This window comes from Barbus barbus, assembly GCF_936440315.1.
Source record: "Barbus barbus genome assembly, chromosome: 39".
NCBI classification, from domain to species: Eukaryota; Metazoa; Chordata; class Actinopteri; order Cypriniformes; family Cyprinidae; genus Barbus; species Barbus barbus.
This window is the reverse complement of record NC_136717.1, coordinates 13732724-13748659: the sequence shown is the minus strand read 5'-3', so window position 1 is coordinate 13748659 and position 15936 is coordinate 13732724. Positions and strand designations below refer to the sequence as shown.

The following is a 15936-nucleotide window of genomic DNA, read 5'->3' as shown; positions in this document are numbered from 1 at the left end:
TATTTCCAAAAAAAGTAATAAATGAAGAAATAAAATTAAATATGAATGCACTCATAAATATGAATCAATTCGGACATTTTACAACCAGAACTAACCTTGCTATGTCAAAAAAAGTCAATTTATCTAAAATGTTAGGATGATAAAGTCATGAGGGTCCTCAGGGGTCCTCTCTATGATATAATTTCTTATTTTATGCTAAGTTTTGTTGTTGCTTGCGCTACACTACTTATAATATTTTGACGTTGTAATTAAACATAAGGAGCAACCAATAATTTCGTCCATATGACATTTCACTGTAACAGATCATCAAAAATAAAAAGTAGGGCTTTTAATGAGGCTTTTTGTTTTCATTTTGCCGTTCATTATTTTGATTTATTTTAGAATGAATGGATAATTCTGGACAAATATGCAGGATAAATTAATAAGCCAGCATCATGTCATTGACCCTTATATCATGATTCTGTGTTTTTTGTTTTGTTTTTGTTTTTTTCACTATTAAGGCTGCAAGGATTGAAACAGAAAAAGTAAGTGAGAACAAAAACTCACCTTCGCTACAAACTGTCTGTCCTTCTGGTCCAGATTGGCTGTGGGAGCAACATAGTCTTTCCAGATTCTCACTTTACGCTCTTTTGCTGAGCTGCAGGGTTTTGGAGAGAGAGAGAGAGAGATATAAGGCATTTCACCAAAATGAAGCACTGCATAAAGGACAGCCGCATATGCACTTAATTGGATTAAAGACACAACCTCGTGTGCTCCTATCATATTTCATTGTGATTGTGTCTAATGCTTCAGTAAGCCAGCAGGTGGGCATCAGGGCAGGTGTTCTTGAACGGCTGTGTGATAAGTTGCCACATCTGCTAAACTATTCTGCTGAAACATGAAGTAAGAGCAACTCGAGATAGTCTAAACCATTTAACAAGCTGCTCAGTCTGATCCAACAGCCAAAATGCCAGGCGTATTTGAAATGCATAGTGAACTAGGGCTGACAAGCACTGACCGTTCTGCTGCTCTGAGTTTCTCTGCCCCCTGGCTGTACACAGCCATGGACCAGTCCACACAACGTGCAAAGCCTTCCTTCAACAGCAACTCTGTGATGTTCCCGTTCTGTAATGACCAAACAAAAGACATACACATAAGGATATCATGTTAGCAAAGAAATTTACCAGAAACTGGGAGAGAGGACAGGGGAAGCCTACAGACTGACAGTGAGACGCTTTGCTGGCATTATCAACAGAAAGAAACCACTAAGGTTATTGTGTATAATATTGTTCATGAGCATTGAACATTGTGTGAAATGGATTATGTGTGACACTCTGATTAACAAGATCAATGACATGAGAAGGCTTTATACATGTGGTTTCAAAGTGAATTAATTTATCAATGATTCTTGGCAGTGAAGGGCCAATACAATAAACACGCATAATATATTAAAGTCTGAACCTGTAGATCTTCCCACATTGCCACAGCATGCATTACTGATTACAGCCTTGGTGTTTGCATTATACGCACTAGGGATATCAAAAGTACCAGTATTTCACTCAAGTTTATTTGAATGCTTTATATTGTTGTTAAATATCTCAGCAATGTTTACTTCATTTACATCTTTTAATCTATTGATTTTTTATCTATTTTTATTTTGTTCTACAGCTGGTAGCATTTCTTTGTTCTTACATATTCTAACTGACTGTTTACTTGTCTTGAATAATTGCTCGAGGGCACTATGTTCACTTAAAAAAATAGTATTACTTCTGATGGGGTATCAAAACCGGTGTGCTTCCTGTCCCTGAAGTACTTAGTTTTGACAGTCATTGTGGTTTGTGTGTGGAATGTTAAAAACCATGTATGCTGGCTGAAAACTAAACATTCAGTGACAATTTATTTATATCAGGTAACAAACAAAAAACAGACAAACGCTAGGCTATCATGTACTCAATGCGACAAAGACAAAAAAATAGCAAAAAAACTGAGCAAAACAAAACGAAAACCAATGCAAAAAAACAGTAACAAAAAAAAAACTAATTCAAACTAATTAATTCTCCCAGTATTGTTTGTCACTTTGAAAACAAAAAGCAAACAAAAACTGTAGGCTATCATGTACTCAATGCAACAAAAGTAAAGGAAAAAACAAAACAAAAAGCAAAAAGCAAAACAAAATGAAAAGCAAAGAGAAGCAAAAAACAAACAAAATCAAAACAAATAAATTCTCCCAGTATTGCTTGCCAGGTTTTCCAACCGAGAAAATCCATCTCACACACTTTAAGATTTTGGATCGAAACAATTGATCTAGCCTAAATATGAAACAGGAGGAACACTCAAAAAGCTCAAATGCTTTACACTCCTGTTCAACTGCAGTTATTAGAGAGATCAATCAGAAAACACGTCTGATGTGGCTTCATACCGGGTGCAAGATGGTCCCCAGAATGATCTGGTTGGGACAAGACTCCAAAATGATCTGCACATCTCGCTGAAGAAGCCTGGACTCTGTGAAGAACTTTGCCTCTGCTGCAAAGGGCTCAGCGGTCTCGCTGCCATCTGCCTCCCGTTTAAACGTAGGGCACTGGACACACAGATTTTTCATAAACATTACAGAAAATATACATTCTCTGAAATCTACTGGGAAATACTAAGAAACAAACCCCAGAAAAACAAACTCAACCCTTTCCTGAAAAGGAGCGAAAACTCTAGTTTGACCACATTTAATTTAGCACAGTTATGGAGTTCATTTTTTCATGATTAGCAAGATTAAGCAGTAAGATGGTCTACTGAATTCATGGAACAGGTCTGGTCTAAGAAAACCTAGAGGGAATCTCTCAAGGCTACCCATCAAGAGATGAACTAATAAGCAGCTGGGGAATCCTGAGAAATCTTGGTCTCAAGGTTTCTGCTGAAAGAAATTGGGTTTCTTTTATTCATAGCGTTACATAGAGAAGGACTGAAACTCACCTTGATTCCAGACAGCATGACTGTCACCAGATAGGAGTCAGGCAGAAGCTGCGCCCGTACCATGCAGCCATCACGCACATGTTCAATAATGGCTGTGTGAGTGTATAAGAAAAATATAGAAAGAGTTAATGAAGGACAAAACTTGAAAGTGTAATCTGGTTTTGGCTTCTGATTCACACAATTAAAATAACCGTACTAATCAAAAGGGGTTAGTAACACTAACATTTTGAAAAAAAAACTTTCTTTTTGCATTTATTTGATCAAAAATACAATAAGAAAATTACTATTTAAACTAATTTTTCTATTAAATTCTTATTTCTGTGATAGCAAGGCTGAATTTTCTGCAGTCATTACGCCAGTCCTCGGTGTAACATGATGCTTCAAAAAAAAAAAAAAATTCTAGTACCCTAATTTTGTTATTTTTAAAATATCTGAACAATTTTGTGGAAACAGTGATCTTTTTTTTCAGAATTCTTTGATGAACTGCATTTATGCAAAATAAATATTTTGTAACATTATAAATTATTGATCAGTTTAATGCATAAAAATCTCACTGACCCCAAACTTTTGAAAGGTAGCGTACAAAATTAAACATCGTTTAATTAACACACTGGTGATAAAATGATGAATTACAGCACGATGAACTCTCTTCAACTATTGTAATAGTTAAAGCTAAGACAATTCAGCATGTTAATTTGATTCTAACTTTGTTTTTCAAATTCAAATTGTCAGCCCACTTCACAGAAAGTTCACGTAGTGTCACAGCATGTGGGTAGCTGCCAGTATGTAAACAGGCCTCTCCAGTTCTGCATGGTGCTCACTTTTGAAGAGAACAACAAATTGGCATGTTTAAAAATCACTTGGCATAACTGCACAGTGAGAGCTGTGAAATAATTTGATAAGAAGGTGAATCACAGCCACGCTGGTAAGGGTCATGTGGCCAAGTGTGTTTAAATTCAATATTACGAACAATGTCGCAACTTTGACTTCTGATTAGCATCTAATAAGCTTGTTAGTGAAGAGGGGAAATGAGGCACATTTCTATAGCATTTAATGGCTCAGTTGTTCATTTGCAGTGAGCTGGCTAGCCCTCTGATGGAGGTTAACTCTCATCAGGGTTAGTATTCAGTTTAAATAGGAGAAACGAACTGTGTGCAGAGCTGTGAAGAGAAAAAAAGGGCTTCTGGAAGAAGAGTGAGACATTACACCAGAGAGAATGGAGTGCTTTAATGCGTGTAATTTCAGCTTTTGTCTGAAGAAAATGCACAGCATAATTTTGAGCGTTCTGGGTGAAAAGAAAACACCCTGTAAAACTCCCTGAAGTCTTTATGATATTGTGCTCCCTAAACATGGCTCCGGTACCTCCGGTGTGACTTTTTTCTTTTTGTTCAATTCAATTATATTATTATTATTATTACTTCATTTTATTGTACACTAGGTATTATTTAAAAAAATAAACATCCTATTTTAAAAATTAATTAAATATTTTTATATTTAAAATATTACATTAAGCAAGTCGATCATTTAAGTTTAATATGATTAACAATTCACAATATTTATGTTGATTTGTAATAATACTAATGATGATCCATTTTCTCTTTGTAAATTAAATTCCAAATTCTCATTATATGACAAAAATAATATTAATATGAATTAATATTTATTTATTAACTAATATTTAATTGTCTTTAAGAAAAAAAATAAAACATTACATAAGGCCCAACTTTATCAAAGTAAAAAAAATGAATTAAATTGTAACCACAGATAGATAGATAGATAGATAGATAGATAGATAGATAGATAGATAGATAGATAGATAGATAGATAGATAGATAGATAGATAGATAGATAGATAGATAGATAGATATTTCAAAACTTGCAAATATTTAAAGCTTTAATAGTACTCCTTTCTTCACTCATTAAAATCAGGTTGTTTATTAGTAAATTTGCATTCATGAATATGAAATTTGAACTTGATCTAGAATACTACAGATGTTTTTCCCAGCATTGGTGTGCACTGGCCCTCAAGAGTACAATACATGATCTACAAACTCTATCACTTCTTACCATTGACTGGTTTCTGGTGGAGGGAGTCCACAAAGTTGCGAGGGTTCTCGATGGTATACTTCAGATCTCGAATAGTGTGTGAGCCTCCACCCTCAGACCACTGACCCTTTTTAGTAGCCTTGGCTTGGTCCTCCAAATCACACAGTCTAGCCTGCTCAGGACTGAAACACACAGAAAGTCCAGTAAATATCAAATTACAGACCAAAGAGTTTACCACAAGAGTCCGGAGAGCCAAAAACTACGCAAGATAATTTTAGCCCTCCTTTCTTTCCTCTCCAGACTTCAATGCACTGAGCAACAGATGTAGAGGTCTCTCACAAAGAGTTGCCCCTTTCGGAGCGCTTGATAAGCTCTTCAAATGAGTTCATTATCAAAAGCCAACACATGTTTCAATTAATTCCTCTGTTGTTCTAAAAGCCATCATTATCTTTAAGGGGAATTAAACAGTCTGACCACGGCAGACACTCGTCAGATTTTTTAATAAGGCTCTATCAGTTTAAATAGCGCTGGCCTTAATAATGAACAGACTTAAAGAGGCGAGACAGACAGACAGAACGAACGAGAGAGAGATGAATCAGAATCTATGATGAAAACTTTTTTTTGGTGCGAAAAAAAAAACGTGGGTGTTGAAAGTTCATTAATTAAAGACCAAGTCTGACCAGCGACTCTGTCAATGATGTATCAGCCCTTCCTTTAATGTCTTGGCTCGGACAACAAACTAAATTCTAGAATTAAATTATGAATTATGGGACTTTTGATGGTGCAATGGCAGCGATTGAATATTAAAACATATAATGATAATTGAATTTTCAATTTATTCATGTCTCACTGAAACCAGATGAAAAGACAAGATTGAAAGTGTCTTTTAGATATATCTCATATCTAAAGTGGACGAGCACGCATTCTGAATTTCTAATTGGTGTTTCTCTATACTTAAATTCTTTTAAATGTATTTAAGCTATAAAAAAAATCGACACAAGAAATGAACACCCAATGCTGTCACTCTGCACACCTTCAGGAAGAGTGTTATTTTTGTTTTGTTTACATAGTATTACAGTAATTATTAATATTTTGAATTGGCTTTTATTTATACATTTTTAGATTTCATTGTAATTAAGTTTCAATAATTTTGCTTTGTCATTTTTATTGTTTTTTCTCTCTTTAGTTTTAAATTATTTTTGTGTCAGTTTTAGTATTTAAACTTATTTTCTTTCAGTTAGTTGCCAAGGCAACCCTTATAATTTCAGCTTTATTTCAATTAATGCAAAATTATTTTTTTAACAGTTTTAGTTAACAAGAAGCCCTTTCACACATACAGAGTTTTCCAGAAAATTACCGGTAAATTGCCGTAAAGAGATCATGTGTTAACAGGACCTTTTCAAAAATACCGGTAAATTTGTTCCGGCAATTTACCGGTATGAGAAGTTGTAGCATTACCAGTAAATTGCCGAAATTCTGCTGTGTGTGACCGCAGAAGGAAAATTACTGGTATGAGCATGTACGAGTTCAGAACGCGCTGACATAAGACGTCTACTCCGGGCCAATCATAACATTCTGACGCAGATGACGCATTCACTCCACACTTTCCCATGTATCTGCCCATGTCCGTCGCACAGACCTCTGTGTAGCCTATACACATGCGTTTTCTTTCTCAACTGTTCACATTTACTTAAGAAAAAACCTGGATACTCGCTAGGACAGCCATTTTTACATAATTGTGTGTGTATTTGGCCACTTAAGCTCAACAACACACTACGAAAAATAACTCAATACGATACTCGCTATAGGCGGCTTTGGATGTGACTGTGAGCGCTCAGCCTTGAAACCGCATGTGGAGCGCGCGAGTACTGATTGACTTAAAAGGACGTGCAAATTATACATTTTTGTGATGATGCAACAATGACCCGATTAAGCAAGTGACAATTCTGTCAACTGTCCCGAAATGTGTGCAAAAGTCTTGGATCAGTGTGCAGCAGCAGCTCATTGCAGATGAGATGCGCTGATGTGAAGCCGCTTTGAGAGAGTAAAAGAGAGAAGACGCAGTCCAGCTGAATCACTCATGCGGTTTTCAAATGACTGATTTAATCTGCTAGTTTGTGTGAATTTATTTACTCATATAACCTAGGCTACTTGCTATCTATAAATGTTTGCAGGAATTTCCCTCATTATAAACTTGAAAGCTGCGGGGATGAGTAAAACTATGTAATATACACAATCCCCCATGAAATTCTGGACATGATTAATTATAACTCTATTACAGAGATTTGTGAAAGAAAATTCCATTATTTTTTTATTATTTTTTCCCCCAGGCCTGGAAATTGCTGTTTCAAAATGTAATGGCTTTTTCAGGTTTTTCCATGTACGAACCCTAATAAAAGCAGCTGATGCACTCTGTTAATCACTTAAGCTGGCCCACCAATGTGATCGACTGAATGCTCCGTTACCTCTCCCTCCTCTAATCACGTACCGAATCCATCACCCCGCTTTGTTCCAGGACCTCGAAATTTACAAATTAAGCACTGGTTTGTAGTAGTCTATTATGATGTCACTGGGAAAAAAGCAGCTGCATGAATGCGAAAGTTTGAAAAAAATTAAACCAACAAAAAGAGTGACCGCATATACCCCTCCATGTTTACAAATACAAGCGCAGCCATTTGGAGGTTAATGATGTCACAGAATTTACCAGTATTTTGGAATGCATGTGTGAATGGTGCTTTTCCGGAAAAAAAGATGGAATATCTTTGCCTGTGTGAACAGCGCATTTTTTAATTTACCGGTAAAGTCGTTCCGGAAATTTTACGGCAATTTATTGGTATTACTGTGTGAAAGGGGCTAATAACAACACTGGATAGACCTTCTGAGAGGCCAACCACAGTTTGCTTGGATTTTATACTAGATTTGAAATCAATAACATCTAATCTCAGTGGGCGGTTGTACAGAAACCACTATAAACAATGGAGAATGTATGCGAGTATCTAGTTTACTTGCTTTGTGCTTGAAAATAAAACTCTGAATGCATTTTAAATATTAAAAGCCACTAACCAAGCAATTTTTTTAAATAACTGATTTGTTATTCATCTAATAATTTCTGACAGTCCACCTTATTCCTTGCAAACTGGATTTTGTTTCCAGGTGGACTGATAAAAACCTGTACACATCAATTCCCAGAAGTTGCGCTGTAGTCAGGCAATTTCACGGACCCTTGTGAAAATTTCCAGTTTTATGTGCAATATTCTTCAGATGGTCAGTAAACAGACTGCAGGCTCAAGGGAGACTAGGACACTGCCACGTCTAATGGACACAGACACAAAGCTCAAAATATTCAAACCAGCCATCTGGGTTCATCGGCCCTCTTTTTCCAACATGCAAGATGACAAGACACAGGACAGCTGTTAATACCTGACTCTTACTTAAAAACTCACTCATGTAGTAACCGGCGAGGCTGGTAAAGCAAATGGCAAAGAAAAGTCGCCTTCTGCCTATTAAATGACAAGCCCAAAGCTCCAATTATCTAAGCCTTCATAAATTTTAACTACAGGAAATAAGGGGCTGCCAAATCTCAGCAGCCATCTTAAGCTGTCTTTGTCTTGTAAAGTTTTATTTTCCTTCATCTTTTCAAAAGACAGAGCGAGAGCATGTCAGGGAGAGGAGTGGGCATCCTTCCCAGCTCAGCTGTGCCTAATTGAGAGCTGGTGGGCAGAGCGCGGCCCAGGTTTAAACATGACTCCTTTGGAGATTATGATAGCTGATCCAGTGGGCTGTGATGGGCCACAGCAGGCCCGGCTAATGAGAAGACTGTTCAGGGGCTGTGGAGAGAACAGTGGGTCTAACACCACCGTCTCCTGTGGGGAAAATGAGCCTAAAGCAAACCGATTCCACTGGCAATTGTTCAGGGCCATTTCACAGAGCGGCCCGCGTACGCATCATTAAGTCCCAAAAGCTTAGGACAATATTACATTGCTTCAAGCCAGAGGGAGAAGGGTGGATAGACAGGACGTGTAATGAGATGATGTGACCAGAAGAGGGAGTGAGAGATCAAACGGAGAAATATGAAAAGCAATAAAGCCAGAGAAAGTCTAAAGTAATTTCATTAAAGGCAAACATTGCCCCCTGCAGGACAAATAATGGGTTTTTACAATTAAACCACTGTTCCGATACCAATTATCTCAGCTGAAGTGGAAAACATAGCCGGCATTGTGAAGGCTTGACAATAGGTGCAAGAACCGTACTGACACCAGTGGTTAAACGCTTGGGGAAAAGAAAAAAAAAGAAAAAAAAAAAACAACAACCACGCAGGGTTCTTACTTGTTTCCTCTGATGCCTTCTCTGCGAACTGTGGCAAGACCTTCGGCCACCAGGGACTCTGCGATATTTTCTCCTGAGTTGTCTTTGGAGAGATCAAGTGTGTTACTATAACAGCACTACAATAAACACTCACATTTCAGATCAGCACTGTCGCACTGAGAATCTTTTTGGTGAACATAAACACCACTCACCTTTTCCCAGGTAGACAATGCCGTATTCCCTGCCTTGAGGGGTTTTATTCTCCACGGTGAAGCAGACTTCTTTGCCGATTACCTTCTTGCGCAAAAACTCTCGTGCCTGGAAAGCCCATGGCTGCAAAGCACACACACAGCTATTTACAGCCATTCAGCAATGGAGGATATGCATTAGCTACTAAAAAGAGCCTCTATTCACTCGAGAGAATGAAAATGTCCTAACAAAAGTGTAAAAAAAAAAAAAGTGATGAATTCAAGGTTTAGAAACATAATGGATTTATTACTAAGGAAAAAGGTCTCAAGATGCAAAGCGAAACAGTGATTTTAGAAACAGCATGAAGCAGAACGTACAGACTTAAGTGGCTTATTGTCTAAACATTTATTTTTCTCAAATTCTTATTTTTTATGCATTTGGCAGATGTGAGATTCTCTATTATCCAAAGTGACTAACACTGCATTCAAGGTATGCATTTTACCAGTTCATTCACAATGTAGATCCAACAGCAAAATTCAACATTACTGATAAAAAAGCAATGCTACATTAGGCGTTAAAATTATTGGTAGCATTTTACAATAAGGTCTCATTTGTTAACATTAGTTAATGCATTAACTAACATGAACCAACAATAAACAAAATAGTTTTACACCATTTATTAATCTTTGTTAGTGTTAGTAAAAATTTTCATGTTAGTTCACAGTACATTAAATAATGTTAACAGATACAACTTTAAATTTTAATGTAATTAATACATTTTGAACTTAATATTAACTATGAATAATAAAATACTACATAAATATTGTTCGTTAACTAATATAGTTAATTAATATTAATGTTGTTTTATTTAGTGCTTATATGCTGCCTCTCGGGCAGATTATTCAGAAGTATGGCCTGGGCTATCATTTGGCGCTTTTCCACTGCGTGGTACGACTCGGCTAGGCACGGCTTAGTTCGGCTCGTTTTGTGTTTCCACACTGCAGTTTAGTACCGCTTTAGAGTGGGCGGGATTATTCACGTGTCGTTATAGTTGTGCCGCCTCCACTGCCGTGACTCCTGAAAAACTTCTTAATTCTGCATCGCTCCATCGTGCTCTCGCTGGATCCGCTCCTCGGCTATCAAAGAGAGGAACATCTGTACTTCCTCAACAGACAACGAAACAGCCATTTTTTGGTTGTTTAAAAAAGGTGCGCTCATTCAAAACGGTTGCGTTCCTTCCTTCACTGGCTGTGCTAATTTAAATCTAGCAGGTCTGTTGTGTCTCGTGCTGAAAGTTCAATGACGCAGGCAGAGATGATTCTCTCCGGCCAATCAGTGATCAGCAGAGTTTACACGTCACGTTTTGGTAACGGTACGGCTCGCTTGGAACCTCGGCCGAGGTGGTACTAAAAAAAGTACCAGGTACTGCTCCCAGTGGAAAACCCGCCAAAAGTGAGCTGTACTGAACCGTGCGTGCTGTGCCGTGCCGTGCCGTACTATGCAGTGGAAAAGCGCCAATTGTTACGTGGACGACACCCAGATTTATATTAGCCCGATTCCACTTCTTCTTCGACTCTTTCTGCCTGTTTGCTGGAAACCAAGGCATGGATGAAACAACTTTTGAAGCCAAATTGTTCTAAAACTAAAATTGTATTAATTGGCACTCTGTCTAATGTTAATAGGTGCAGTAATTTTAAACTTTCGGTTGACAATACCCAAATATCTCCTTCTGCCCAGGTGCGTAATTTAGCTGTGATTTTTGATGCTCAGCTGACTTTTAATTCTCACTTCAAACATATAACTAAAGTAGCGTTTTTCCATCTGCGTAACACTGCTCGCATTAGACCCTTTCTCTCTAGGCCTGATGCTGAGGGGCTTATTCATGCCTTCATCACATCACGGCTCGATTAAGTTCTGTTAAGAGGTTGCAATATATACTGTACAAAACTCAGCAGCACGACTTTTGACTTATACATCCTCACGCCATCACACTACCCCAGTGCTCCAGCAACTTCATTGGCTCCTGGTTCAATCCCGAATTGATTTTAAAACTGTGATTTTAACCTATAAAGCAGGGCATGGGCTGGCCCCATATTACATTAGTGACTTGGTCACTCTTTCCACTCCTTCTTGCACTCTCCACTCCGCTGGTTGTCTCTCTTTGTATCAGCCTCATTGTAAATTAAAAAACATGGGGAGAGGGCTTTTTCCTAAGTGCCTATTACCTGCGTTTATTAGGAATGCTGCTTCCCTGGACTTTTTAAGAAACTTCTTAAGACGCACCTTTTTAGTAAAGCTTTTAATTTATGGTGATTACTGTGATTCTATTTTTGATATGTAGCTTGCTTGATTTGTTATTTTGTTTGTACACGTTGTAGCGCTTTGAATTTAAGAAAGGCGCACTACAAATAAAATGTATTATTATTATCATCATCATTAGAACAAAAGAAACCTTATAAGCACCACAAAACTGAGATTAAGCGGGTTTGCCTAAAGATTTTTTTCCAAATATAGGGATGTTGCAATTAATATGTTTGACAGAGACACAAATACAAAACGCATACACTGGCCTGAGTTGAATTTAAGTCTGATGTGCACATACCTCTTATTCAAAAACTTTAGTTCAGTAAGACATTTTTTAAAATGCATCTTGCGCTCATGAAGGCTGCATTAATTTGATGGAAAAACAGTAAAAAGTCATTAAAACCCTATATGCACAAAATGGTAATAAAATCACCACTGGCTAGTCATTTGTTTGTTTGTTTACTCGCCAAACTAGACAAGTTATTGATGTTACAGATGAGTTGCTGGGATAATGAATATTAATCAACCTGTCTGCGTTCACTTATCTGTTGAAATCAAACATGGATGGTAATAAGTGTTTGTGTATTAGATTCACCCATTACTGAAGGGACTGGCAGTGGCTTCTGCTTGTGCTTAAAAATTCTGAATAAACTCAATCATTTGACAGGAAAATACAACAAAGAATACCATTTACATGTTGCATGTAAATTCTGCGTGGCATGCAAGACTCCCTCTCTCTCTTTGTGTGTGTGAGAGAAACACAGAGTGCTCCCACCCAAGCCACGGTGAGTCAGATGCTATGCGCTAGAGTGCGTCAAATACGCTGCACATCTATTGATATCAATGAGAACAGTGTGCTGTAATGAGAGTCAACCTCTCACACACTCAGTGTTCAAGCATAGGCAAGTTAACATATCCATGCTAAAGTTATTCATAGCTTTTAACTCAAAATTATGATTAATTAAATTAATTAAAAAGTTGTCAATAACTAACTAATGATAGACATTTAGTCACATAGCATGAAAATTGTTGCATTAGCAATTGATTATGCACATTGTAGAGAGATGTATTATGAAACTATTGTAATATTAGGGCTGTGCGATATATCGAATGCGATGATCATGCGCATCTCATCAGTAAAGCCGGTTCCGTGATTAGAAGTAAATCTCATCACCTGCTTTCAAATGGAGCAGCATTTATTAAACAGAGACGTAGATGACTGACAAGCTACACAATATCGCATTCGATATATATCGCACAGCCCTATGTAATACTATTATTTAAAACAACTGTTTTCTTTTGTAATAGATTTTCAAATGTAATTTACCTCTGTACTCTAAAAAACCGACAGTTCCTTAAAGGTTCTTTACATGTAGTAAGAGTTCCAAACAGAACCATATATTTTATGCTCTGAGTTAGCTTTGTCCTGTTCGCGTCCCACAGCCCTCTCAAAGCGGATTTATCTTTTAGGAAAAACAATTAAACTTGACTCCGATACAAAATTTCAATTGCTTTCCATGTTTAAGGACTTTGTATTATTTCTGTTTTAATGCACTTTTAAAGTTTGAACACATTAAAAGCATATTTTGCACACACTATGTATATACTGTGCAAATCATTTTTCTAAAGAGAGACAGAGGCCTCAACTTTCATTTTATATCAATTTCCCAGGAAACTGTGATTTTCATTTATTACATTTTTTTATTTGTATTTTTTTTTTTTGCGCTCTTGAACTCAGTGAATGGAATTGCTGCTTTATTTGCAATAAAATAGTATTATACTTGTGTTAATTATGTTAACATGACCCCCCCCAAAAAAACATTCACTGTGTAAACAAGAGATAAATAAGAAAAAGACTAAATGAACATGTTAAAAAAAAAAAAAAAAAAAAAAGTAATTCAAGGGCCAGAGAGAGCAGCTCTGTGCAGGGTTGATGTTTACCTCATCTGGTGTGTCCTTGGTGTCTGGTTGACCCTGAACTGCGCGACGGGCGAGAGCTCCGGCTCGGATGTTACTCAGGTTGATCTGTCGTTCTGGAGGGGGTCCTCCTCGCGGCTGACCCCTAACGATGACAGCACAACCAGACAAGACCTGCAAGGAAAAACAAATCAATGTGAGTGCTTATATAATGTTTTATAAATAGTTTATCATTCCAGTCATGATGTCAATAATGATGAGAGTTGTAATTTTACTGGCATAGGCAATGCATGATACAAACAATCAATCTGCAAGTCAAACACTGAATGCCTGAGGGAACTGAGGCCATAATTCCTTTAGGACCTGCTTGTTTGTGTTTGGCCAGCAGTTGAACAACTATTACACCCACTTACCAAAGATGACATCGGTGAAACAATCACTACTGTGTTAATCACAGCATGATGCCTCAGCTTTAGCAGCCCTAAACAAATACAACTTAAAACACTCAGGTGAGACCTTGCCACTCTGAGATCAATGATTATGTGTATTCGCATTAGCATTTGAATCAGTGCTTGTTCTCTGAGATGTTTGACAGAACTAATGTTTACAAGCCTCATCATGCTTGCTTTATGCCTTAAGACACCGCTCTTACAGATATCTAGCCTAGGTGTGGCTTATCCAATCACATGTCAGATCAATTGCCAAACTCCTGAGACACATCTGCACTATTACGAAATTATTACATCAACTGATTGAATGATAACTTTGATTCTGTGTCCATTTTTAGTCACAAGCCTAATTTATAGATAAATTTCTGCTTCAGTCCTGTTTAAAAATATTTTTATTCAAACGCAAAGCCACATGTCACACACACTAATTGTTATCAGTGTTATGACTGTGTAAACTTTACCTAAACTTATTAAATGTCTAATAAAACAAGAAAGTGGAAGCCTTGAGAGCAGAAGGCCTGCCTAATTACTAGCTGTATGGAAGAATATACAGTCACCACAGTCTGGGGTGGAAAATATCCATGAATTTCCCAAATCCACCATGCTTTGATTTAACAAGGAGTTGAGCAAGACTGGGAAGTACTCTGCTCGTTTTAAACAGTGCAATTTCATGTTTAGGCAAAATCAAAGCTATACGAGACAGGCCATGACATTTCATTTACAATAACTTACAATGGGAACCATTTCAACCAAGTGTCAGAAATTTAGTTTTATTAGGGGGATATCTTAGCCCCATGGAACTGATAATATTGACTGAATCAGTTATCTGGGATTCTTAATGATGGATTCTATCTATAAAATCAACATAAAAAGTCAAATACAGAAGCTATCTCCTTCAAACTAGTGAAAAGAGCTTTTTGCTATTACGTTTAGCTTCTTCTATTGTTTTGGCTAACAATAAGCTAGCATGTTTTTAATGTAATAACAGTGATGGCATTTTGGCGGAAACTATGGTTACCAGGATACATTAAGTGACCGTTTTATAACAACAACAGCTGAAATGATTTAAGTAAAAACTTAATAAAACTCATAATTGATTTTAATAACGCTTGTCCCGGTCTGTTTTCATGTAACGTTAACTTCCAGACTCTCTCGCGAGTTTCTACATGGACAGTCCTTGGTTGGCTAAAGACCTACGTGTCAGTTTCTCATATCTGCTCCCCCTTCACTCGCCATAGCAGACAAAGTAAACAGCCCAAAACTGCGGCGCCTTGCCTGGTTAGGGGGCCTGAGAAAGCTGGCCGCTCATTGAGTTTTACAGCAACACCGAAACACACGCGAGCGCTCGAGCGGTTCCTCAAGTGCACGCGCGACAGACTAGCAGAACACACCTGAACTTTGAACTTAAGTTCAAATAAAAAAATAAAAATAAGGTGTAGTAACACACCATTCATGTAACTTAGGTCATTCCACATTTTGACAGGCTGCGCTTGATTAGTGAGTGAGCAGGTGTTTATGAACGAAAGTTATTCATTCACTGCAGGGACCCATATTTTCTTCAACTTTATTCAGTGCATTCAGAACCTGACGAAGGAACTGAGAACTATAAAAGTGTTAAATGACTTTTGACCGCAAGCAATTAACTCTCTCGCACTTACTTACAATATACTGATAATTGTCACGCTTGGCAGGATGTAACTTAGGGGAAAAACAGACCTGATTTCTTGTCATTTGTAAAAACACTTTGCAACACTGTTAAACGAATCGACTGAGTCAATAAACG

The 15936-nt window shown here is 37.3% G+C and overlaps 1 protein-coding gene across 1 annotated transcript in view; it reads right to left on the bottom strand.

Moving 5' to 3' along the window:
- LOC306858201 (staphylococcal nuclease domain-containing protein 1) overlaps window positions 1-15936 on the bottom strand; it is a 189156-nt gene that overhangs the window by 172191 nt on the left and 1029 nt on the right. Inside the window, exons 2-9 of the mRNA XM_079398624.1 lie at window positions 13729-13878; window positions 9507-9627; window positions 9316-9397; window positions 5011-5171; window positions 2944-3035; window positions 2399-2557; window positions 998-1104; window positions 547-637 (exon numbers count right to left, since the gene is read on the bottom strand). Coding sequence (XP_079254750.1) covers window positions 547-637; window positions 998-1104; window positions 2399-2557; window positions 2944-3035; window positions 5011-5171; window positions 9316-9397; window positions 9507-9627; window positions 13729-13878 — 963 coding nt within the window. The remainder of the gene's footprint in view (window positions 1-546; window positions 638-997; window positions 1105-2398; window positions 2558-2943; window positions 3036-5010; window positions 5172-9315; window positions 9398-9506; window positions 9628-13728; window positions 13879-15936) is intronic.